A 25,725-nucleotide genomic window follows, 5' to 3' on the forward strand; every position below is an offset into this window, starting at 1 on the left:
TGGGTTTTACTCGTAATATTACTCGTAATACCCATACTAGTTCTAGGGGTAATTGCTGCGCACACAATACCGTTGCCGCACCAGTGGGGTTAGACTCGATCATGGCATCAACCGATGACAGTACGATGGACAGATACTTTAGCATGTTTAGTGCAGCGCGATCGACCGATTGCGCCCAAATGCGCAGATCCACCGATCGCACCCATATAAAAATGAAAACATAGGGCTTATGCAAATTTACAGCCCAAAACTTTTTTACAACTCTAAAAAAAAAAACCCACTAACGTTAGTCAGCATGGTCAGTTTTATTTAAAATTAAATTTTAATTTCTTCATTCCCAAATAATTTTATATACAAAGAAAAATTCGTCATCGTCCTTACTCTAGTCTCGGCCTACATATGTGGGTTTTTTTTTCTTCAAACCCCTTAAGTTTACAACTTAGATGCGTTACCGAGATTCCCCTGTCCCGATCCCTTGGATAAAATCAAACCAAATCATCAGTTGACAGTTCAACGACAGTACAGTCGACGTGACGCGTCCGTCCGAGGAATTTGCAAAACAACGGTGTGTTGATTAAAGCGCCCTCTAGGTTTTAGCCAGACGTCTATAGTTTTTACAGGATGAAACCGGGCTGGGTATCTGACTAAACGGAGTGGCGCGCCATTTCAACGCTGGGCATCACTAGACTGGAATGTCGGACACTTCGCCCCATTTCCACGTCGCCCCATGTCACTTCGCCCCTAACCACTTCGCCCCATCCCCACTTCGCCCCACTCCCACATCGCCCCATCTCCGCTTCGCCCCATTCCCACTTCGCCCCATTCCCACTTCGCCCCATCCCCACTTCGCCCCATCCCCACTTCGCCCCAGCCGTTACATGTAAAAAAAAATCTCATCTATTTTATTGGCTTAAAAAAACAATTTCAACAGATTCACTAATTGCTAACCAACAGAAAGAATTAGCCTATCACTAAAATGAACAATTCATAACCAACCTCTCAAGCTAGGCTCTCCCCTACCAAGAAAAAAGCTTGAAGTAAAAGATCCAACTTTGTTCCCCCGGCTATACCAACCCGTCTCCCACTTATCTGAGAACAACAATACCTTTGACATCCTAATTACACTCTTGGAGGAACCAATCTCATCTAAATGAAGTTGTAAGTCACGTCACATATCAGACAAATTTTGACGGAACATTTTCCTCAAGGCAGTGAGTTCCTTTTAACTCACTGACCCATACCTACGGATTCTTTTGAATCCAGCGGCTGATGATTTTATTCACAAGCCAATAGGAGAGGCATCTGTGAACCATCTGTGAATGGGATAGAGCCATCATTTCTCTCATCTGTGTCTCGAGCACCTCATCAGAGAATTTGTATTTTTCCTAAGTTTCTAGAATTGGGAGCATTTATTATCTGGGGTCTTTGGCAGTTTATTTGGTCTGCACCCCTAGCCTTCACCTTTTCATACTACATGGGGCGAAGTGGGGATGGGGCGAAGTGGGGATGGGGCGAAGCGGGGATGGGGCGATGTGGGGATGGGGCGAAGCGGGGATGGGGCGATGTGGGGATGGGGCGAAGTGGAGATGGGGCGAAGTGGTTAGGGGCGAAGTGACATGGGGCGACGTGGAAATGGGGCGAAGCGTCCGACACCCCTAGACTGCGAGCTGCGGCTTGTGAACTGGGTGAATAGCTGTCAAAATATCTCCGATTTTGCCAATCGTATCAACCCGATCATGGATATGGACCTGGAATATTCAATTACACCCCCGTTGTCGCCATGCAATGAGGTTGATAGCGAGGATCCGCCACCACGATTGGGGCAATCTTTGATACAAGGTACATCGGGTTGTTTGTCATGTTTGTGCGTTATCCCAACCTTTCATCCCTGCCCAGTGCCCGCTTCCTTTTTTTGGTTGGCCGTCTCCTTTTTAATTTTTTTTAATTCATACATTTGCAATATATTTTGCACAAGTATATTGTCAATATTCTTGTGTCGTTTTACTTGTTTCCAACAAAATTGTAGCTATGTAGAAAGGGTTATGGAATCAGCAAAATAGTCATGATAGTCGAGAAAATTGAAAAATCCATCCACTTTTCTTGGAAAACCAGCAAAACCAGGGGAGGAAAAATTAAGCGTTCGCTTCAAACATTTTTTTTTTCAAAAAGGCCAGATGAGAAACTATTTTTTTTTTTTTACTCGGCCTTTCTGACATGACTGAACTTTGTTTTCTATGCTGTTCATCCGAGTGATACACTTTGCATATCACCAATCACAGATTGCGTCCAGTGTCTTGCCTGCATTGAATGCTTCAAAGTGCGGGATCGCCACACATCATCGGTGTCAGCAATTAAAAGGTGACGGAATCATTCTATGTCTAGATTTTAAAAAAAATATCTTTCTTTGAAAACAAAATTGATCTGTCCATTGTCTTTTTCCCCCATTGTTTCATCATCATTTCTGATGTTTTTACAAATTTATTTTGCTGATTTTTTTTCCTTCTAGAATTCTTGCAGGAAAAGACCCAAGTCCGGAGTGTTTCCATGACAACACGTGTGAGCTCTTTGGCCACACCTACGTCACTGGGGTGGCCCTGCTAGATACAACATCACATCTCTTCTGTCAAGCCAGGTGAAAGGACTGGAAAGCAAGTCTAAATAAACAATGTAGGCCTAGATAAAAGTTTAGCCACGCCCATGAAAAACAAGTCTCTAGCACTGGCCCAGAGGACACACGATTCTATTCAATTCGGGCGATTTCACAATGCAGTGCGGCAGTGCGCCACGAAGAGTTTGCCACGGACAGTCCATATTTCAAGTTTTCAAAATTACAAAATATTAAGGATAATATAAAAGAGGAAATGTAAAAAAAACAAAAAAACTTGTTAATCTTTTCTTTCTCTATTTCAGGCAGTGCATCAGCAAGATCCAAGCACTTCTTGGCCAAGGCAGCAACTGGGGTTTACTTGGTAATTTAACTTGCCAAAGAAATATCCCTCTTTCTTTTTATTTTTGAGGTTATCCGTTTCAGAATTTTTTGGCACAGTGTTCCGAAACCACCAATGTGACATCAGGTGTCGGGGATAATTAATTTGTTCTTAATAACCACAGATATATCAGTTTCTTGAAACAGTCTTTCTTTATTGGTACACATAACGATTGAGAGTTTAATTCTCTTTGATATATATTTTTTTCAGACCCTATTGTGAACGAAGCCAAAAAACTGCACAGCCGTGTGATGACTTTCATGCAATATGTGCAGACTTTCGTTCACAGGTAGGCATCTGCAACGGTATTGCAATGTATCGTTTGTAGCCATTAAAAAAAAAAGACGAGCCAGATAAAGCTGGTCCCAGAGCACACCGACTTCTTTTCAATTCGGGCGATTCAAAAATGCAGTGCGCCACCAAGAGTTTGCCACGGAGAGTTCATTTTTCCCAGTGTACTGTAGGAGATGGTCGTCAAAATTCACAGAGCAGAACTTTTGAAATGGTTCGTTTTTCTGATCATTACTTTTGAAAACCTATGATTCGAGTATCCGTTTGCCCTTTTCTTTTCTTTTTATCAATATAGTGTTTTTTTTGTAAGGCGGCAGAACGCTATGCCCCATCCTATAACAAATTAGCTCAAGTTGTCTATTGACACTCATTCAAATGGGCAATATTTTGTCGACCATATTTGGAAAAATGGACTCTCAATGGCAAACTCTTGGTGGCGCACTGCATTGTGAATCGCCCGAATTGATTCTGGAGAATTCAAAGTTAAAACGTGCCAAGCATAATGAGCAAGTCGGTGTACCTGATATTATTCAAATTTAACTCGCGAAGGGTATAGGTTATTCGCAAACGGCTTATTGTCATCGTTTGCTCAGTAACTCATTTGCATATTCATGACTTCACAGAAGCTTCAGCCTGCCCGATGCGACCCTACCCCCGTCGGTCTACACCCAGAGGTTGGCTAGCTTTCCATCCGTGCTGGTCGTTGAGCTACAGACACTGTCCATGTTCAACGGGAGAATCAGTGAGCTACCGACGGGCGTCCTGCAGCAGTGTGCCACATCAACAATGAGACCGGTATTAATAGTCACCACCGTATAGACCCCGTGCGCAAGTGCCCCCTCTATGGTCACAAAAGGAGAGTTGCCCGGTACCCGACCACTGATGTCAGGAACTGGTTCCAGATTATGGGATCGGGTACTCGCGACCAACTTTACAAATTACTTAGTAACTTCCTAGACAATGAAAAAGAGCATTTTTGAATGTCATTTGTGGGGAATTTTCAAAAATGAAAACCAGGCTACGTGGAAAACAAAACGGATTCACGTTTACGCGTATTTTAAAGCATAACAGTTGATGCTCGTGAAAGTTGCAGTTTACACTGTAAAACTATAACGCCCTTCAGACAACGACGAGGATTTGAATTTTGGGGGTAGGTTTCGTTTACGGGTCACGGGTATCCGTGTTTTACAGGCATGCAACGTTTCCTCGGATCCGCTGATTTCCTCGTTTTTTCCTTCTCATGAATGCCATTACAAATTGTAAAATATTGTACGAAATCTTGTGTGGTTTTGGACTTGCCTGTTTTTTTTTTAAATTCCCCGTTGCATGCCTGGTTTTACTTCAACAGGGTTCTCGGTTCCCGTTCTACACGAGAGGTTTAAACACAATCTGAATGAATTAGTCACGCACACTTGTTTTCATCATGTTTTAGTAAAATTTGGAAAGATATATTATAAATTCTGACTTTAAAGGCCTTACAAATGTCTGTTTTGTGAAGGATTCTATTGGAAGCCTGTTACTTCACATGAACCTCAGCACTCAATGGAGCATCGTTCAAGTTCTGCATCTTCTGCATGCTAAATTAAAAGGTAATTATAAGTGCCTCTCATCAATGTAATTCTAGGAGGAAAGAGGCAAATGAAAAAAATGTAGTGCTGCAGCCATGAAATTAACAGCCAGTATTTGTTTGCTAACTTCCCGTAATTTCGTTTAATTTCTTTCAAAGCAATGATAGGGAAGAATGTTGCAATTTTCTCTGTAAAACGTACTTGCATTACATACAGGGTGAGTCAGAATGATCTGTACCCAAAATATAGAAAAACAATTTAAAATGTAGCAATTATCAAAACAATTACGAATGAGGTATGTTATAGGCTGGTATTTTGGACATACATGTATTTTGTGAAAGTTTCATGTATATCAATTGTACCATTTTGAAGAAAGCGCTAGCAAAGAACACAGACTAAAAAACACTCTGACCACGGTTCCGTGGTTCAACAAATTCAAGTCACTGATGTGACTGCATTTCAAACAATGCAGTCACATCGGTACGCGATTTCAATAAATTTGTTGAACCATGGAATCGTTCAGTGTTTTTGTGCGTGTGTTCTTTGCTAGCGCTTTCCTTCAAAATGCATTTGAGTGACTTGAATCTGAGAATTCTGGTCTCCACACTAGGGCACTGTTACTATTTGTTCTGAACTACAGGGTGAGTCAAAAAAAGTGAAACCAGAATGTCGGGACTATTGTTTTAGTGAAGTTCTACATGTAACACTTTCAAAATCTAGGATATGAAAGCCCAATTCATAAGCTTTCGTTTAGTACAAGAATCATTTAAATCACTCATGTACTTTTCAAGTTACGACATTTTAAACACAACCACCGTTTTAAAGTTCTGTCCACGGATCACAAAAAAAGGTGTGTGTTCTTTCAGCAAAACGAACACGATTCACACATCCCTATGTGATTTGCTGAAAGAACACTTACCTTCTTGTGATCCGTGGACAGAACTTTAAAACGGTGGTTGTGTTTTTTTCCGTAACTTGAAAAGTACATGAGTGATTTGAATGATTTTTATACTAAAAGAAAGCTTATGAATTGGGCTTTCATATCCTAGAGTTTGAAAGTTCTACATGCAGAACTTCACTAAAACAATAGTCCCGACATTTGGGTTTTGCTTTTTTTTTTACTCACCTTGTACATGTATCTTTATAAAGTTCTGATATTTCTGTACTGACTTACATAAATTGACTGAAATTTGATACTAAAATTATGCAAATGTTTAGCAAATATCAGAAATGTGTGTAATTTTGTTGTCGTCGTAGAACAAGAGCTCATCGCATCATCAGCTGAAAAAGCACAAGAGCTACTTCAAGACATGTTGAATGTAGCAATAGTCAAGCACAACAAGGTAACAGTTCTCAAAATTTAAACAGAAGTCTACTTATGTCAAATCTGAAAAAAAAATCTCTTTTACCAATGTGAACATGCCTTTCCAGAATAGCTTTTCAAAGAAGTTTTCAACTTCCTTTTAAACATGGTTGCAGCTTGGATACAGTGAGCATCATCAGCATGGGCCATTCCCTGACGGTTGTCTGCAGGATCTCTGGCTGTCATTGATACAACTGCTGGACCACAGACACAACCAGTACTCCACTGATGTGAGTATTGTTAGCGTTTTCTTGAAACTACAAACCTTTGCAGTTCCTCTAGAATTTCTTAGCACCTATACTGCCCTAAACCGCCCTACCTGTTACTCCCTGTACTGATCTAAACCATTCTGCCTGTTAGTCCCTGTACTGCCCGAAACCACCCTGCTTGTTACTCCCTGTACTGCCCCAAACCACCCTGCCTGTTACTCCCTGTACTGCCCCAAACCACCCTGCCTGTTAATCCCTGTACTGCCCCAAACCACCCTGCCTGTTACTCCCTGCACTGTCCCAAACCACCCTGACTGTTACTCCCTGTACTGCCCCTAACCACCCTGCCTGTTAATCCCTGTACAGCCCCAAACCACCCTGCCTGTTACTCCCTGTACTATCCCAAACCTCCCTGCCTGTTACTCCCTGTACTTCCCCAAACCTCCCTGCCTGTTTCTCCCTGTACTGCCCCAAACCACCCTGCCTGTTTCTCCCTGTACTGCCCCAAACCACCCTGCCTGTTACTCCCTGTACCGCCCCAAACCACCCTGCCTGTTACTCCCTGTACTGCCCCAAACCTCCCTGCCTGTTACTCCCTGTACTGCCCCAAACCTCCCTGCCTGTTTCTCCCTGTACTGCCCCAAACCACCCTGCCTGTTACTCCCTGTACTGCCCCAAACCACCCTGCCTGTTACTCCCTGTACTGCCCCAAACCTCCCTGCCTGTTACTCCCTGTACCGCCCCAAACCACCCTGCCTAAATTGGCATGTTTGTCCTTATTTTGTTCATTTGCTGCAGTCGTTCTGGTGCAGCTTTCATTCGTGCCTCACCCCTCTTCTTGATGACATCACCAATCCCAGCCAATCACAGCCCTCGGATACCCCGGCCACGCAGCCGAAACCCAGGGATCCTATTGGTCTGTGCTGGTGGCTGTTACAGTACATCGCACCCCTGTATCAGTATAACCAGAACGGCCAACTGACGAACGGAAAACAGGTATGACTTTTTTTTTTAATGGCGGTGCCCCATGCTACAAGTACTACCTTGTCATATTTTCCAAAATTCGTCAGTCGCACCATGAACCGTCGTATCCAGATTTTTGGCCACATCAAGTTTTTGTCATTAACGCTTTTATTTCATCATATTGGCAAATGTTAGCATTGTTCAAATAAGTAGAATGCATTCTTTAAATTTATGTCCCTTTCTGATTCTGTTGCAGGGAAGGCCTATCAGGTGTTACTGGCTTCTTGTTGAGGATTTACTCAAATTAATGTTTGCCTCAAACGTAAGTGGACTGTTTAAGTTTCAAAACAATGAACACAACTTCAGAGAAGCATTTCTTTGGAGGTTGTAACGCATGAAGCCAATTTCAGACAAGGCCGAAATTATTTTTACAAAATAATTTTGATCGATGTCAACTAATTTATTTATCTTACTAAAATTCAACTGAATGTACTACCATTGTTGCCTTTGTAGTGGAACATATAAGGTCATTTTCATACACCTAAATATATTTGGAATGAAATGTAAAAATTATTCAATGTAAAATAATTGTGTTACTTTAACACTTCTTGCGTACAGGACGCTTTGCCCGATGAAGCTCATATGCAGAGCTATCTGAAATCCTGCCTAGCCCTCTGTCACCTCTGGGAACCCAAGGGGTCTGTTCTGACCCTACTCTGGGGACACTTTCACAAGAGACTGGTAAGAGGGTTTTGTTGTCAAGCCGTTAAAGCAAGACAAGGCGAGCCTAGTAAAGCTGGTCCCAGAGCGCACTCAATTCTATTCAGTGGGAGACATTTAAGACGGTGGCAGCAAACAACATCGGTCCTTTTTCCATTGTTTTTCATTATATTGAGCAAGCGCGCTTTCGCGTAAAACATGACGTACACAATTGAAAAGGACCGGTCTGTTTGCTGCCACCAATGTCTCAAAAGTCTCCCATTGATCAAGAGTAGATATCACTGGTGTTTTCATGCATCTGGTGGACACAATGGGCCAGATTTGGCTCTTTCATTGGTGTTGCAGGGTAATCCTATATGATAGCACTGCCCGACTCTCTTCACCAGCCTACAACGAGTCTGAGTCACATTTGACAGTCAATTGAGTCAGTCAGTCAGCGAGTAAGATAGGTACTAGACTAGCCCTCTGAGACCAGCACTAATTGTTTAATAAGAACGCAAATTTGTATAGCTATTTAGTCTGTTTTACCAGCTGTTTGGAAGTTATTCTGATTTTAATAGCTGGGTTTTTTTGCTGCACATGTTCAATTCGATAGCTGAAACTGTAGTCACTGTTTCATTTGAAAACAATAGACCTTTATTATGCTGCCACCATTTTAGTCATGTTCCCTGTATCCAATAACAGTACTGAATGATAATGTTTATTGTGCAAAAAGGAACCAGACTATTTTTCCTTCCAGCCTCGCTTCAAATGGTTACGTTGATTTGAGTGGGAAAAAAATCAAGATGGCCGCAACATGATAATGGTCTATATTAAAGGTGGATTGAAGGTATTTCTGGATTTTGTTTTTGCAGAATAAGAAGTTGATTGTTCCAGGGCAAGGTGTGAGAAGTCTTGCTACAATTTGGTAGGTTTTTCATACCAACTTCTATCATGGGTGGCTTGTGCGTAAAGCGCTCGCCTCTCACCTCTGTGGTCCTGGTTCGATTCCTGGCCGCGAACCGTGGGCCTATGTGAGTAGAGTTGTGCGTTGGTTGAATTATTATCAACTACATGTAGGACTAGGGTTCATGCTGCGGCCGTGAAACTTTGGAGTAGAACATGTAAGTGAAATGATACAAATTTATTAAATAATACAGAAAACACTTTGTTGGCTACGTATAACAAGATAAGATCGGGTTCTACTTTAGCTCCTCATTTCGGTATATCAATGAACCTTTGAAATATTACAGTTGTCGATGTTGTGATTTTTTTGTTTTTTACAGCCAAACTCCACACTCTTGGTACGAGCACTGCAAAGAGAGGGTAGCTGATCATACTGCAAGGTTTGTTACAAAATTAATCTCAATTTAGAAATACCAGACAAAATATATTTCCAGATTTTTCGACCGATCAAGTTTCTCCAAGTCCTTGGTAACTGTCATTGCTATTGTAACTATCTCATAGAGGGGTGTGCAAAATTACATGCGAGCGTTAAGTATTATCACTAAACTTTTTTCACGCAAATGTCAAAGAAATGGAATAGAATTTACTTCAAATTTCGATTGAGTGCTTGGATTTAACCCAATATTTAAAAGAAAATTTAATTGGTAAAAAAACAGGAAAATAAAAGTAATCTATGGGTTTCGTACACAAGTGAACCTTCAACCGTAAGAAACGGTCAAAAAGCTCCCTCTGTTATTCGCGCACGGAGTCAATACAACTAAACGTTTTCTCTTGGAAATAGTCATCACCACGACAACAGTTTTGACCTGTTCCTACGCATCCTAGCGACGCAGCTGAAGCACATGAAGGAGACTGGCGCTGCCCAGGGTTGGAAGCAGCTGCAGGGGCGGTTCTACTCCAAGTTTCACGGCCGCAGCATGAAGGAACTGGATGAGACCGGTCTGAGCCGCTTCCTGAGTCTGTTCCTGACCTTTGCCCTCGTGACTGACCTCTCAGATGCGGTGAGTAGTGAAGAAGATTTTCCATAATATTGCACTCTTGTTAGTTTGGTTCTTACGTTAATCTTAAATCTGAATTGCCTAAAAGCTCGGCATTTGTTTAGTTGTTTGTGGGCCCTAACCTGTCTGGAAACATGGTGTTTATGTTCCTTGGCAGGACACTGTACCACAATCGCCTCTGTATAAGTGGGTACCTGTGAGGGTAGAGACTAGGTTTTGCATTCTTGTTTGTGTTCTTGGGCAAGACACTCTTCTACAATTGCCTCTGTCCGGGAGACCCATGAGTATAAATGGGTACCTGTGAGGGTAGAGACTAGATTTTGTGTTTTTGTTTGTGTTCTTGGGCAAGACACTTTACTACAATCGCCTTTCTCTGGGAGACCCAGGAGTATAAATGGGTACCTGTGAGGGTAGAGACCAGATTTTGGTTTCTTGTTTGTGGTCTTGGGCAAGACACTTTTCTACAACTGCCTCTGTCCAGAAGACCCAGGAGTATAAATGGGTACCTGTGGGGGTACAGACTAGATTTTGGTTTCTTGTTTGTGTTCTTAGGCAAGACACTTTATCACAATCGCCTTTCTCAGGAAGACCCAGGAGTATAACAGGGGTGTGAAATCTCCGCTATTTAGCGGATTTCCGCTTTTTTGTTCAGCGTGCCACATTTTGTTTTCCGCTTATTTTCTTCCGATGGTCCAGATTTTTCCCCGCTTTTTCCCCGCGCGTAAGCATTGATTTTATTTCCGTTTATTTTATTTTCCGCCGCCGCCGAACGCACGCGATCCGCTCTCTACAACATACACGTAGCTCTGGGATGGGGTGCATGCAAGCGAGTATTCAATGTACATGTACATGTACATGTACATTGTACATACGTACATGTACGTACGTGTGTACTATACGATGCCATGTGCATGCATTTTCAGCTCGAAGCCGCGTGTGTAAACAACGTGTAAACAGCATCCAGGGAACGAACAGTCATTGCGCTGTGATTGGCTGCAGATAAATATGAATATTCACACATGCGCCATGAAGCGCGTTGGGACTCTTTGCGGCCGTTCCTGTGTCTATGCATGTAGTGACACGCGATGATCTCCACAATAACTCGCTGTAAACATCGTCTTGTTGCAAATATAAAGCCTTGAAATAAGACTAGTAAATTGTCGCCGTGCCGCGCCGGTAGAGGGCATCATGCGGGGCAAAGTTCATGTGTGCGTGCATGTATTTCGCTGCATGCTGATACGTACGTTAGTGTATCGTTTCAAATGTTTCGAACGTATTTTGACATTATTAATTCCGCAAGATGTCAGTGCAACACAAATGTGTTATTATCCAAAGAGGTTCGGAGTTTGATACGGACATTGACAAGACCGATCCTCAGGTTACGAATCCGTGGAAATGGATTTGGATGGAACACATGGTTAATGGGCAGAAATTAGGCGACTCGATCAGAAGCCGGAACACGCGATGACGATGTGCAGTACATGCAGTAAGGAGTTAAAATATGGAAAACGTGGTCGAATTTCCCAGATTTCGTATACAACTTTAGGTAGGCAGTTTCAAGCCAATATGAAGGAAAAGTTAACTTAAAAACTTGCATAAATTGCAAAACATTTTCGACCAATAGTTGGCCCAGGCATGCCAGGAGGCTTTTAAAATGCACCACAGAGCATCTACATTTCAATTTTTTTCCGGGGCCCTTGGGCGGGCCCCGGACCCCACGCCGTAAGGGCTTCGCTCTTCGCGCTCGCAGGTTCGGTTATTTACAGGTTCAGCTATTTTCAGCTATTTTTTTTTGACTCCACTCACACCCCTGGTATAAATGGGTACATTGTACCTGTGAGGGTAGAGACCAGATTGTGCTGACTTGAGCTGCTGCAGAAAACTGTTCTTATGGTCTGATGAACAGGGGTTATAACTGTAAAGCATTTTTTAGAGTTTGCTATAACGTGCTATATATTGTAATTATGTCGCATTTCAACCCTAACCACCCCCAACCCTTCAAAATCCAACTGCATGTTTTGTTGGAATCTGTTGGAGTGAATGCTTCACTAGTAAACTGATTATGCTTTACATGGGGTCAGGCATACCACCATAATCAGAGTCCAACAGTTTGGGTGTAGAGTTTACCATATGGTGTTGGAATTTGCAAGAGTGAGGAAGGTTCCTAGTAAAGCACTCAAGGGATTAATAATTGAAAATAGCCGAAAATGTTTTCCTTACTTTTACTTGAATTGACATTTGTTCCTTTCCAGACTAGCCGTGTGCTGGACTTTCTTGATTTACTTCCGACTGACACTCTCACTCATGGAAAACTCATGCTTATTTGGAGAGGTCTGTATTGTCTTACTTTCGTATTTGGAATTTTGGAAGTTTGTGTTTTAAAGCATGATGTTCAATGAAAATTGCCATATTTGTTGTAATCCTGGATTGTCATTTATGCACATGTCGTAATGATGATTGTGTCAACGTCTGTTGCAATACGTACGTTGAGCAGTGTTTGAAAAACATTTTTTGTCAGTCATTCACTTACATATTGTATATTTTTTCTAGCCTTTAATGATTTTATTTTCTTGTGTTCCTAGGTTTGTTCACATTATGTTTGATTCACGAGGATCAGTCATGTGACCTGGCGGTTGTGGCTGATAGACTTGTTCAGGGATTCAACACAGTCTGCATGTAAGTACAGTTCAGTTTAGCAATGAAATTCAACCAGTCTATCGCCATTCAACACAAGCCAATCACAAGTCAATCCCAAGTCAATTCCAAGCCAATCACAAGCCAATCACAAGTCGATCAAAAGTCAATCCCACATCAATCACAAGTCATCACAAGTCATCACTAGTCAAGCCCAAGTCTATCCCAAGTCAATCCCAGTTAATCACATGTCAATCACAAGTCAATTACAAGTCAATCCCAAGTCAATCACAAGTCAATCACAAGTCATCACTAGTCAAGCCCAAGTCAATCCCAAGTCAATCCCAATCAATCACAAGTTAATCCCAAGTCAATCCCAAGTCAATCCCAGTTCAATTACATGTCAATCACAAGTCAATTACAAGTCAATTACAAGTCAATACCAAGTCAACCCCAAGTCAATTCCAAGTCAAGCCCAGGTCAATCTCAAGTCAATCTCAAGTCAATCCCAAGTCAATCCCAAGTCAATCACAAGCCAATCACAAGTCAATCACAAGTCAATCCCAAGTCAATCCCAAGTCCATCACAAGTCAATCACAAGTCAATCACAAGTCAATCCCAAGTCCATCACAAGTCCATCACAAGTCCATCAAAATTCAATACACCTCAATCTCATGGCAATCACAAGTCAATTCCAATTCAATCACAAGTCAAATCATAATCACTTTATTCTACATTTTTTTACCATGGAGGGAATACTTTTGTACAAAATACCTAGTTTGTTTTTTCTGGATAAGTTTGTATATGTGTTTGTCATTATCTTACTGATTTTCCTTTTTTTAAATGTCACAGGGAAATGAGCAGCAAGTCCGTTGACAGCGGGCGGAAGAGTCAGCTATGGGCCTTGGTCCTGAGCTACATCGAAGCAACACAGGAGGTGTTTGATGCGAGTAACAAGCTGCATCTCTCTGAAGAGAAGCTCATTGGTGAGTTTTCGTCATGTGACATGCTTTCGATCAACTCAGCTGTCGATTACAATCTTGATCTTTCAACTGTATTCCAAAGCTGTAGAGCTTTTCTTTATTGTTCATGGCACATCCCCTATCATGGTGCACTTTGAGATTTTTGCGACTTTGATTTTCTGGCACTACAGCCTGTCTCAAAAAAATGGTACAATCGGAACAAAAATTGGTTAAATATGAAATTCAAAATAAGTCATTCTTACTTGGCATAATATTAAAGAACAAAGACTGGGCTTTCCAATAGTGTTTGTTTGATCTTATTTGCTTTTGTCAATTCAGAGATATAATCAATTTAGTGCGATACACCAAAATCGATTTTGTGCCACTTTTATGCATGGGCAGAGTTGTTTCGAGTACTGTGCCATGTCTTGAAGCTCACAAAAGATTGCAACTTGGCAAAAAAAAAAAAACTCGATTTTTGTGTTCCGCAGTAAACTGGAGTTATCTCTGGATTGACAAAAGCAAATGAGATGAAACAAAAAGTATTGGAAAGCCTGGTCTTTTTTCTTTAATGTGATGCTCAAAACGACTTACTTATGTTGAGATTTAATATTGAAAAAAAATCGTTTTCGATTGTACAATTTTTTTTTAGACAGGCTGTATTTCTTGTCAGTGGCCATTTCATCCAGTGGTAAAAAGCAGGCATGATACATCCCTCAAATTGGCAATTTTGTCCTCGACCAGTAAATAACAATTCCTTTAACTGTATTTCCAATGTGTCTTGCCAGAGATGCGTTTAGTGCACTCAGTCTTAGGATGAATCTTAGCTAGGCTCGATCTTAGATCGGGGATTCCTCTCAAGTCCTAAGATGCATCCTAAGATAAGACAACTTCCATGATATTGAGTCTTTTTTTATCATATAAAAACTTGATAAAAATACAGGTTTGTCCTGCAGTCTGTCTAGTGTATTTTTGTCTTAATTGTATTTAATATGTGCGATTGAATGTAGGATCTGGTTTGAGCAATCTTCTGGAAGTTTCTTCCGAACATGAGATGCGAGCGCTATTGACCTTTCTCCAGACAATCATGGCCAGACACAGGTACATATAACCAAATTAGAACAGACGTGCATTTAATCTGGATTTGTCAGTCAGTAGGGCTGCAACTTACCCTTAGGTAACATCCCCCCCCTCTTTTTTCCCTATAACCCTCCTACTGTTTGAACAGTCACAGACTGTCAAAAATCCATCCACTTCCCCTGCCAAGCTTTTTACACAGGCTAGTCACCAACAGTCAGCTCATATTTCAAGCAAGCACTCTGATGAGTCAAATTTAGTCAACAGACAAAATCAGGCAACTGGTAGGCACAGTTGTCTTATCAATCACCTATAGTCAAAGCATAGCTGTATCAAACAGTCCCAGCCAGTCAATCCTGCTTTATGTGGGCTGGGAGCTCTTAACTGTTGAAAACATTCACTTGATTGATTTTGACTGAAAGGACATCTTGGCACAAAATATATGTTTGCATAGAAGGGTTACAAGGAAATAAAAATGCCAGCACCTCAAACCATTCCTTGCAGTGTCCCCCTCCAATCTCCTCCAATTTAGTACATCTACATGTACTGAATATTTATGAGGCGCAACAAATACAACATGGTTTATTTTTCCAAATTGGTTGGAATTACTGGTCCCTCGGTGTAGGTCAGCTTGACTACTTCCCGACGCGAAGTCAAGCTGACCTACACCTCGGGACCAGTAATTCCCACATCTTCCCCTCAAACCGTGCTGTATTTGTGTACTACCATGGGAACAGAGTATACATAATGCCTGCAGACGTCCCATTGCGATAAATGGTCCCAAAGTTGATTGCAAAATGTAATCTTTCAAGTCGTTTTATTCATTAACTGCTCCCTTGCACGTACTCCTGACGTTCATTGTTATTGATGAATCAAATTTGTCATCTTATTTGAAGTGTAGCCTTGCAATGAACAAGGTACATAGGTACATTCTCTTAAATGCAAATAAATTATCCTCTGTATCGTGTGTGCATTAATTTTGTTAAAAGGATTGTGTTTACTGCTGTCTGTGTGTAATGTTAGTGCCTTGTGTTTTCGACAAAAAACTTTTGCCATTTGCTTCACCAGTAAACAGTAAATTCATGTAAGTTCTTTGGATGTTATGATCTTGCTCCCAGATACATTATAGATATGTTGAAAGTTAAGGTCCATTCCAAGTATTCCCTGCGATCCAATGGGCACTTGCTTTTAGATTATCCATCTGGGAGAATGCAAAAGACTATGGGGGATCGTGCATTTGCACAAGCCGCTCCCAGCTTATGGAACCAGCTACCGCCTGAAATTCAGTCTGTTCAGTCTCTAACAGTTTTTAAGACTAAGCTTAAGATTTTTCTTTTTACAAAGGCATTCGTATAAGGTTTTACTATAATCTATTTTAAATGTAGGTCTTGTTTTTGTAATTTTAAGTTTCATTGTTTTGACAGTGTTTTCTAAAATATCTAGTGTTTTTTACATTTAAGACTAATGTTTAATTCAAATTCGTATTTTTAATATTTTAGCTACTGTTCAAATTTTGTAATGCGCATTTGAACATTTTATGGTATATGCACATAATAAATGCAATTTTATTATTATTATTATTATTATGGATGATTTGGGTATCACTCTGGTATGTTTTTTTGAAACCCTGTTGTTGGCAGAATTTTGTACCAGCAAGTGTTGATGCAGAGGCCGGCTTCAACTGCAAAATCTGACACATCTCCAGGCCCAGAGATGCTTATGCATAAATACCAAGGTTTGTATTTGATTTCATTCTTATTTTAATTCTGTATGGTAAAACTAAACCAAGGATTCTCCAAAAGTGCTATGGCGCTGTGAGGGCCCATCTTAATTTATGTCCGGGGCGAGTTCCGGAAAAGTTGCGGGTAGAATCTTTCACTTTGCCCGGAAGAAGCTCTACATTTGTCCCGGACATGTTCTGGGGAAATTTTCATTGTCAGTTACTTGACTCGCCAACACTGATAACAAGATTGCGGACGATTACGGGGAAGTTGTTCAGAATTCTACAACTATACCCGTTACAGTGTCCGCAACTTGTTCCGAGAACTCATTCTGGATACGAATCGAGACGAGCCCAGGTGGAAGGCGAGGATATGCCACTGCGCCACCCTGAGTCGTCCCCTTCTATTGCAGCTTGATTTGTTTGCTTTGTAGTTGCATGCAAATTTTGGTACCATTTTTTTAATTTGGGTTTCAGCTTTTGCCAGGATTCTTTGGGATCGGATTCACCCTTTCATCAAGAGACACGCCTCCACTCAGACTCCACCTTCAGAATTGGCCGACGTTGCCACCAGTTTTACTCTGCTGGCTGCGGACCTGTAAGTACTACCGTGGAGTGCTGTGACCTCGTGGTTAATAAGGGCATGTATTGGATTCGTGGTCTGCGGGTAAAGCTGCAGGTTGGGGGTTCGAGTCCAGCCTGGGGTTATGGTGCGTGTGCCCTTGGGCAAGGTTCTGTGTCACTCAATGTGTCTCCTCACCCAGGAGTAAATGGGTACCTGTGAGGGCAGAGATGGTTATTGTGATTGAATTAGCTTCCTTGTGCCTAACAGGCTGCATCGAGCTGTATACTCCCCAGGGAGCTGATATGGTATTTGGAATGTTTCATGGGCCCAATGAGCAGGGGTAATAATGATGTAGCGCCGTGAGCGCCAGTACCTGGTGGATACGTGCACTTTATAAATATCCACTTTTATTATTATTATGATAACCGTATGTGACTGATTATGGAATTACATGCAACTTCATTTGGAAGTTATGAAAATGAAATGTAAACAACATGAAGATCTACAGTGTGTCCCCGAAAAAGTGGGCCCGTACAAATCAGCGGCCATATCTAAGAAAATAAAATAACTTTTTCTTTTTTTTTCATGCTGTTAATGTTGTTTATTGCCTGTGGAAAAAATAAACTGCACTGATTAAAAAAATGTTAAAGCCATGACTAGAAACGTAAGAGCTCCATAAATTTACATGCAAACAAAAAGAGACTATGTCTTTATCTCCGAACACATTTTTTTGTAATGGTCGTAAATAGAATCTGATTCTGATAAAATTAAATAATGCCCCTCGAATACATGTAGGCGGCTCTTGTTAAGTCAAATGTGTTTGTGTGAGATACAGGTTCGTGGTCTCTCTCTCCACTAATATACCAGCACAAGCTAATGCGGCAAAAAGTGTGAATTTCGATTTTTATGGAGCTCTTACGTTTCTAGTCATGGCTCTAAAAGTTTTCAATCAATTAATTTTTTTTCCACATGCAATAAACAACCTGGTACAACAGCATGAAAAAAATGCCAATAAAATTTAGTCTTGCATGAATATTTGTTTAGACATGGCCGCTGATTTGTACGGGCCCGCTTTTTCTGAAACAAACTGTACATGTATTCACAGAAATTATTTACGTCAATATTAAAGGTTTTTTTTGTGTTTTTTTTTTCATTTTTGCATTGACAGCAAGTTGCACAATGAAGGCTCAGGATCCGGGCAGACAACTCCCCAGGAGTTGTTCCGTTTCTACGGCTTAGACGACCACAAAGTTCATCATAGGTAATAGTCTGTTTCATCTGACCATCCTTTCCACTTGTTTCTTCATATCTTGCCATGTTTTTAAAATCTGTTTTTGTCTCCATTCTGGCGAGACCTTTGAAAAGTTTCCTCACAAAGACGTAATTTACATGGCCTTATATGTCTGTTAGGACAAGAAATTCTATCTGTCAAACTAGCAATGCAATGAATGTAACTGGTTTTGCTTTTATTACAAAAACACTTTCTCGTTTAGCTCCAAAACTTATTGAAAACTTAAAACATCGGCCAAATTTCATAGCGCTGCGAAGCACACGATATTTTGCAACAAAGTTTTGGGAGACACCAGTCCTAAATTCTGTAAAAATGACCGTAGACCTGTATGTTCAAGTTATGGAAATAATGTATAACTTCTGTATGCTTTCATGGATTTTGATGAAACTTGGACACAGTGACCCTTGGGTGGGAAGATGCAATTTCTTATCGGATTACTTAGGTCAAAGGTCATTCAGGGTCTTTAGAGGTCCTTGTTCAAATTGGCTTCAAATGTTTCGTTTTCTACAGAATTTGATGGATTTTTGGATGAAGAGATCCTTGGGTGGGGGTTCATCACAAGTCTTCAAAAAATGAAGGTCAAAGGTTATGGATCATTTGAGGTTGTTTACAAATGTACAAAATTTACCTTTTTTCAGAACACACAACATATAGGAATCGAATGCAGAAAAAAGCGACACACACTATTCGCGGATCACTTGTACTGTTCTTCTGCCCGTTCTAGCTACCTATGTGGAGACATCATTTTGTATAGTCCAATTTTACGTCTCTCCTGTTGATGAACTAGGAATCATGACTCTAGAACTGGTATAGTCAAATACCGCCTATGATATAAAACCATCAGTTACAATCGGTGGCAGCAGTGGGATGTCGATATTTGTAATGTTCTTGTTTGATGTACAGTATTACAGTACGCTATCTGTGCCACCTTCTACCAAACCACTCCTTCACTGAGCAACTCCAAGCAGCTATTGGCCCCGCCCAGTGGGCGTCGTCCCTCGTCCACGCCTGGCTACGCTGCGGTCTCCAGAGCCCCCAGTCTAGTACCCCGATGCAAGAACTGACAAGACTGGTCTTTAAGCTTGGAGAGGTGTCCGCCATCTTGGATAGTCAGGTGGGCAGATTTACTCGTTTTGGTAAAAAGTCTGATAAAAAAATATGTTCTTTGGCTCAGTGTGCCGGTAAGATGGTTTTTATTGTATCACATTCAGCTGAAATGTTGTAAAAATTACGGATAAAAAAGAAGTTTGTCTTGTGAGTATCTAGTATATTTTTTATTAAACCTTTATCATTAAAATTGTATAACCAGTTTAATGCAAAACTAGACTTGACAATTTCTACATTTAGGCTTGTTTTATAATGCAAAAGCAACAATTTATCTACTTTTTTTTCTCCAAGAATAGGAGAACATTGTGCCAAAGTTTAGGCTCATTTATACTCAACACAAAATTTTCCAAGAATGTAAATTTCAGACATCGTAAGTACTTGGTTAAAAATTTTCAAAAGTTGACAGGCAGATTACATGTACATGAACAGGCCTTTAAATGTGGCTTTTTTTTTTATGTTTTTCCCTTTTTTTCCTCAAAAGATTCAGTCATCTAGCAATGTGATCGACGGGACTGGTAACCCTCACAAACACACGATGCTGCAATTCATACAAGCTCTTGGACACCAGTTTAACTCGGCACAGGTAGGCCTGACCTTACTTATCGCCCCCTCCCCATTCCCATCATGCACCACTTCCTGCAATGCATGATGGGACTGATTGAACAAATATGGATTGCCAGGGCAGTTATAAAGCAAAGTATATAGACCTTTCTGCGCTTGGTTGGCAAACTGCATTTTTGCCAACTACGGCCTGCAAAACTATGGAAGGTCCAACACTGCAAAAATGAAGAAGAGTCATTAGAGATAACCAAAATATTATTTGATACTTGAAAATACAACATTTTCAACATAACTACAAAATAATTCCTACACATGCCTTTTTACTATGTGTTGATGGCGTTATGAGGACTTTTTTGGAAAAATATGTTGCCAACCACGGCTTCAATTTATGCGCTTACGGCAGCCCATACAAAATGGCACCAATGTTTACAAACAAAAGAAAGGCCTATAGTTGTAAACCACTAACATTTATTAGCAGAATAGTCCAAATATAAATGCGCTATTGTATTTTTCTACCAATGTGTGGAAAGATGTAGCTTCGCAAAGAAAAAAATGAATAATTTTCTGTAAAATATTTCAAAATTTTTGATGAACATTTTTTTTTTTAGAAATATGCCACTTCCAAAGCAGATGTACTAGTAGATATTACAATTAAATGCAAACAGCAAGCCTAATTTACACATACGCATATGAATGACTTCAAACAATTTACACATAGTCGCACATTTTTATCGTCGCGTCCAGGCCAGTTTCATACATTTTAAAACTGGCCAAGCACATAATTATTCCCTTATACATTGTGTTTTGCCCGACACCAACATATACTTTATGAATGCATACATTTGTTTTGGTGTAAATCAAGGATTTTCTATTGTTCCTCTTCCGTTTTCCTTTGTTTATATTCTTTTATTTGCAATAGCTTTCGTTAGATTTGCACACATTTTCTAATCGAGGTCGTCCTCGATTTGGTCCTCAATGCATCGATGATGTTGCACGTGTGTGTTCTCGATTTACACCATGAACAAGCACACTGGATAATTTGTGTGAAGTTGTGTGTATTCAGTGCTATCTGAAGCTAATGAGGCACATTACAAGATTGCTTGAATGGGACTTGAACCAACAACCTCCTGGTTACTAGAGCACGCTATCTCATCCTTTCAATACGTACTGCAGCAGCAACCCTTCTCGTGCGACGACTTCCTTCGAGCAAGCATTTATTGGCACAGAAGGACATTGCGAAGGGGAAGGGGCGCTGGGGTTAACTTGAAATATCAATAACTTTTTCTTGCATCGTTGTCTCATTTTTGCTCCATTATTCTGGGTACCTTAACATAAACAGTGAGCTATCTTATCATTTCAATGCGTACTGCAGCAGCAACCCTTCTCGTGCGATGACAAAAGGGGAACACGTGATAGCGCACGCCTCGCTGAAATTCTTTGTACTTGAATGCGTAGACGAACGGATTGACCACCGAGTTGACCGAGGCTATAGTCGGCTCCAACACAATCAAAATGTCGAATGCCGTGGAAGGCAGGTTATTGTCAAAGAGCACAACCAAGCAGAAAATGTGAACGGGTACCCAGACGACAAGGTAGAGCAACGCGACGATCAAGAGGACTTTGATGACTCTTCGACGTGCCGTCAATAGCTCGTTGGCGGGTGCATGATTGTTGTCTCGTTGCTGATTTTCGGCAGATTTCTGCAAATTGATCAATATCTTTCTATAGCACCAAAGAAGAATTGCAGCTGGCACGCAAAACTCAAGCAAAGCCACGAAATAGAACAGTATTGTCTCAGATAGGCCGAACATTAAACACCGATTCATGTCGCTGTTGAAAGCCTGCGCTGCCAGTTGAGGTATGTTGACCATTATTGCGATACTCCAGACCACCGCAATTGTGATTCCAACCCTTGTCTTCGTGACAAGGCGGGGGTATTTTAACGGATGGACTATACCCAAGTAGCGCTCCACTGTCACGCAGACCATACTCAACAAAGAAAGGTCACATGATAGCCACATGATCCTTTTTCCGAGGAAAAATTTGCAAAACATCTCCTGTTTTGCACCGTCATCATGAATATTATCTTGGACGTATCTATTTTGAAAACTGACCAGGGACGCACAGACAAGGATGTCTGCCACCGCCATATGCGCGATCAGAAAATTTGTGACATTGTGCATAAACTTTGCCTTTGCTATGGTAAAACAGACAAGGGCATTCCCCAAAATTCCCGTCACGCCAAGAATCACTTGCACGCAGAATGTTGCATTTTCAAGGTCGTGCACGAAGCCATGAAAGTGCTGGTCCGTAGAGTTATTGTAGAATCCCATCGCAGTAATCAGTTTTGTAGCTCCTCGTGTTCCAATGTTGTAATCTGTCAAATAAACCAAGAGAAATCAACTTCGTTACGTCATTTTGAATTGTAGGTGTTCATTTTTAACATGAAAAACTTCCCAACAGAGTTGTCTTGCGTTAGCCAAGTCAGTCACAAGTCATCACAAGTCATTCATTCTGGATTCAAGATACTACCATTAAAAAAGAAATTCTTATTGTTTCAGTTTAATTCAAATTTGATTTTCAGTTGTTACGTTTGATCGAATATAACTTGTTTGGAGGGGGTGTTGGAGTGAAAACCGTCAAAAATAGAAAACATATGACTTCATTAAACTTGAAATAAAAGCTGTATAAAATACCCACCCTGTGCCTGGTGATTTAGGTAAAATTTCACTTTCTCGGTAAATATCCGTGGAGAATCTCGAACGTCTGTTGAGCTCAACTCCCTCGTTCGCTGTCGTTCGCTCTTTAGTTCATGAGTGTGTGGTTTTGTCTTGAGCCTGCTTTAAATTAACATCGACACGAGTTTTCACTGTTTAAATATACTTGGAGTTATTCATTAAGAAAAGAGGCGTTCTTAGTCTACATCTCTTAGATCTTGTGACATATTGTGCGTACTCAATCATGTGGGGCCTACCCCTGACAACGGGTTGTCTGAGTATCTCTCGTTGTCCAGCAATTAAAGCCCTCTCCGTAACTAACATCTGGTGTTTCTCCTTCCAACCCTGCATGCCTGAGTGGCCCCTACATGTTTGTTTCTTGATCCACTGTCATTTGCCTCTGAAGAAGGCCCTGCTATAAAGGCCCAAATATCAGGCAATTTTTATATTTTTGATTTGTATATTCCAGGTCAATCCACTCGGTGAGCAGTTTGCAGCAGTTTAATTCTTTACCAAAAAAATGAGTAACATTTTTGGACTGAGCCTACATTGTACATTGTACTTCATATATTAAGCCCTTTTCAAATATGAGAACCATCTTTGAATTAGAAAAACTGGATGGCCCATTTTTAAAAAATATTTATTGAAATTAGCTCGATTTCTACAGTAATACATAACTGGTTCCTGTATGGCCTTTCGTCTGAAATACTGTATGTGCTAACTTACAAGATGTCTTCTCGACTTTGTTTCATTACAGCTGGCCGCAATCTTTGGCTGTCTAGCAACAAAAGTGTGATATTATCTGCCTTGATTATGACTCTATGGACAGATTTTGCGATTGCTATTACATTATAGTGTGGCAGATTGCTGCACAATATGATGGAATTGTTCATTTGATGATAAAAGCATGACATTTGGCAGACAGTCAGAGTATGTCATGATCAAGTTTTTTGGCTGTAGAGCCATCGCAGATTTGTCAAAAAATTGTAGAATAATATGCAATGGTCTCCATTTTGAAAATTTTGAAAACTTTCTTGTTATCCTATGATATATTTTCAAAGGACAAATCTGCGATGGCCTGATAGCCAAATATCTTTCCCATGACATTCTCTGACTGTGTGCCAAATGCCATGCCTTTATCATCAAACTGAACAATCTTATCACCAATCTGTTGTACTGTTATGGCCAGTTGCTGTCCATAAGCTTGCTGATGCATTTACATGTACATCCTATATCAACCTTTTTATTTCAATTTTAATATTTGATCCTCGGTGTGTCATTTTAATGACAAAAAAACATTGGCCTACAACTTTTCTACATATTAGAAGATAGAGTATATTCCATTTTCAAAAGCTGAACAAAGGAGCACAAGTTTATGAATTTCTTTTTGTATCTAATTTTCCATTTTTGTCTCTGAAAAAAAAGTGCTCACCCATCACGATAATCGTCTTCATAATAAACCTAACTGGTTTCGTTACCCAGGATAATTGATTGGTACTCTTGACTAGCCGGCTGACTTTACAAACAAACTTGTTCATTAATCTGAACAAATGAGAATTACTCTGCTCAATAAGTCGATCAGCAATAGGGCATGAAGGATCTTGAGTAGTTGGCAAACAGCCTGCTGTCAGTCCCAGATTGATGCCTCTACTTACGTAGTTGTAGCAGGGTCCGCTCGTAGTTGTAGCAGGGTCTATTCGATAGTGCGAAGGCTTATTACGCTGAAGGTTTAATGATCCGAAAACACACATTTCCTATTCCTGGGGGTTCTTTAGCTAACCCTAACTCCCTAGAGTCTTTTTATAGGAACTGGACCAATTCCATCAAAATCCATCAATCACTGTGCGTCTAATACAAAACTGTACATGACATAATGGAATCCACCACTGACGCACTGGTTGACAATCATGGACTTGCTACATGTGGCTTTTATCACAATAGCTGTACAGGAAGCTAGGCAAAATCAATCGGATACCCCTAGCACTGCTTCAGGCCATTAGGCCCAAGTCCATCATACTCCATCAGTATTTAGGCACGCCAGGCCTTCTGGACCAAGTCCCACAAAATCCACCAAAATGGGGGGATTGATTGTGATGGCTAAATAAGTCTGTTAAAGGATATGAGGTACGTTAATCTGAACATTTGATAAGCCAAAGGTTCATTTGAACCAACGATGACCTGGTTAAAGGTAAGATTTGAATAATGAGCTATCTTATTGTTTCAATGCTTACTGCAGCAGCAACCCTTCTCGTGCGATGACAAAAGGGGAACACGTGATAGCGCACGCCTCGCTGAAATTCTTTGTACTTGAATGCGTAGACGAACGGATTGACCACCGAGTTGACAGAGGCTACAGTCGGCTGCAACGCAATCAAAATGTTGAATGCCATGGAAGGCAGGTTATGGTGAAAGAGCACAACCAAGAAGAAAATGTGAACGGGTACCCAGACGACAAGGTAGAGCAACGCGACGATCAAGAGGACTTTGATGACTCTTCGACGTGCCGTCAATAGCTCGTTGGCGGGTGCATGATTGTTGTCTCGTTGCTGATTTTCGGCTGATTTCTGCAGATTGATCAACATCTTTCCATAGCACCAAAGAAGAATTGCAGCTGGCACATAAAACTCAAGCAAAGCCACGAAATAGAACAGTATTGTCTCAGATAGGCCGAACATTAAACACCGATTCATGTCGCTGTTGAAAGCCTGCGCTGCCAGTTGAGGTATGTTGACCATTATTGCGATACTCCAGACCACCGCAATCGTGATTCCAACCCTTGTCTTCGTGACAAGGCGGGGGTATTTTAACGGATGGACTATACCCAAGTAGCGCTCCACTGTCACGCAGACCATACTCAACAAAGAAAGGTCACATGATAGCCACATGATCCTTTTTCCGAGGAAAAACTTGCAAAACATCTCCTGTTTTGCACTGTCATCATGAATATTATCTTTGACGTATCTATTTTGAAAACTGACCAGGGACGCACAGACGAGGATGTCTGCCACTGCCATATGCGCGATTAGAAAATTTGTGACATTGTGCAT

At 40.9% G+C, this 25,725-nt stretch overlaps 1 protein-coding gene across 1 annotated transcript in view; it reads left to right on the forward strand.

Moving 5' to 3' along the window:
* Positions 1–1,673: 1,673 nt before the first annotated feature.
* The window catches only part of LOC119730373 (protein MMS22-like), a 42,521-nt gene continuing 18,469 nt past the window's right edge, over positions 1,674–25,725 (forward strand). Inside the window, exons 1-24 of the mRNA XM_038203237.1 lie at positions 1,674–1,839; positions 2,280–2,358; positions 2,507–2,632; positions 2,911–2,969; positions 3,198–3,276; positions 3,902–4,073; positions 4,777–4,868; positions 6,102–6,189; positions 6,326–6,439; positions 7,217–7,414; positions 7,638–7,703; positions 8,000–8,122; positions 8,956–9,008; positions 9,367–9,426; positions 9,828–10,047; positions 12,297–12,375; positions 12,627–12,720; positions 13,531–13,664; positions 14,651–14,741; positions 16,358–16,452; positions 16,915–17,035; positions 18,171–18,263; positions 19,197–19,407; positions 19,882–19,983. Of these exons, the coding sequence (XP_038059165.1) occupies positions 1,737–1,839; positions 2,280–2,358; positions 2,507–2,632; positions 2,911–2,969; positions 3,198–3,276; positions 3,902–4,073; positions 4,777–4,868; positions 6,102–6,189; positions 6,326–6,439; positions 7,217–7,414; positions 7,638–7,703; positions 8,000–8,122; positions 8,956–9,008; positions 9,367–9,426; positions 9,828–10,047; positions 12,297–12,375; positions 12,627–12,720; positions 13,531–13,664; positions 14,651–14,741; positions 16,358–16,452; positions 16,915–17,035; positions 18,171–18,263; positions 19,197–19,407; positions 19,882–19,983 (2,652 nt within the window). The 5' untranslated portion in view covers positions 1,674–1,736. The remainder of the gene's footprint in view (positions 1,840–2,279; positions 2,359–2,506; positions 2,633–2,910; positions 2,970–3,197; positions 3,277–3,901; positions 4,074–4,776; positions 4,869–6,101; positions 6,190–6,325; positions 6,440–7,216; positions 7,415–7,637; positions 7,704–7,999; positions 8,123–8,955; positions 9,009–9,366; positions 9,427–9,827; positions 10,048–12,296; positions 12,376–12,626; positions 12,721–13,530; positions 13,665–14,650; positions 14,742–16,357; positions 16,453–16,914; positions 17,036–18,170; positions 18,264–19,196; positions 19,408–19,881; positions 19,984–25,725) is intronic.

The sequence above is a fragment of the Patiria miniata genome, unplaced genomic scaffold, assembly GCF_015706575.1.
Source record: "Patiria miniata isolate m_02_andy unplaced genomic scaffold, ASM1570657v1 HiC_scaffold_22, whole genome shotgun sequence".
Lineage (NCBI taxonomy): Eukaryota > Metazoa > Echinodermata > Asteroidea > Valvatida > Asterinidae > Patiria > Patiria miniata.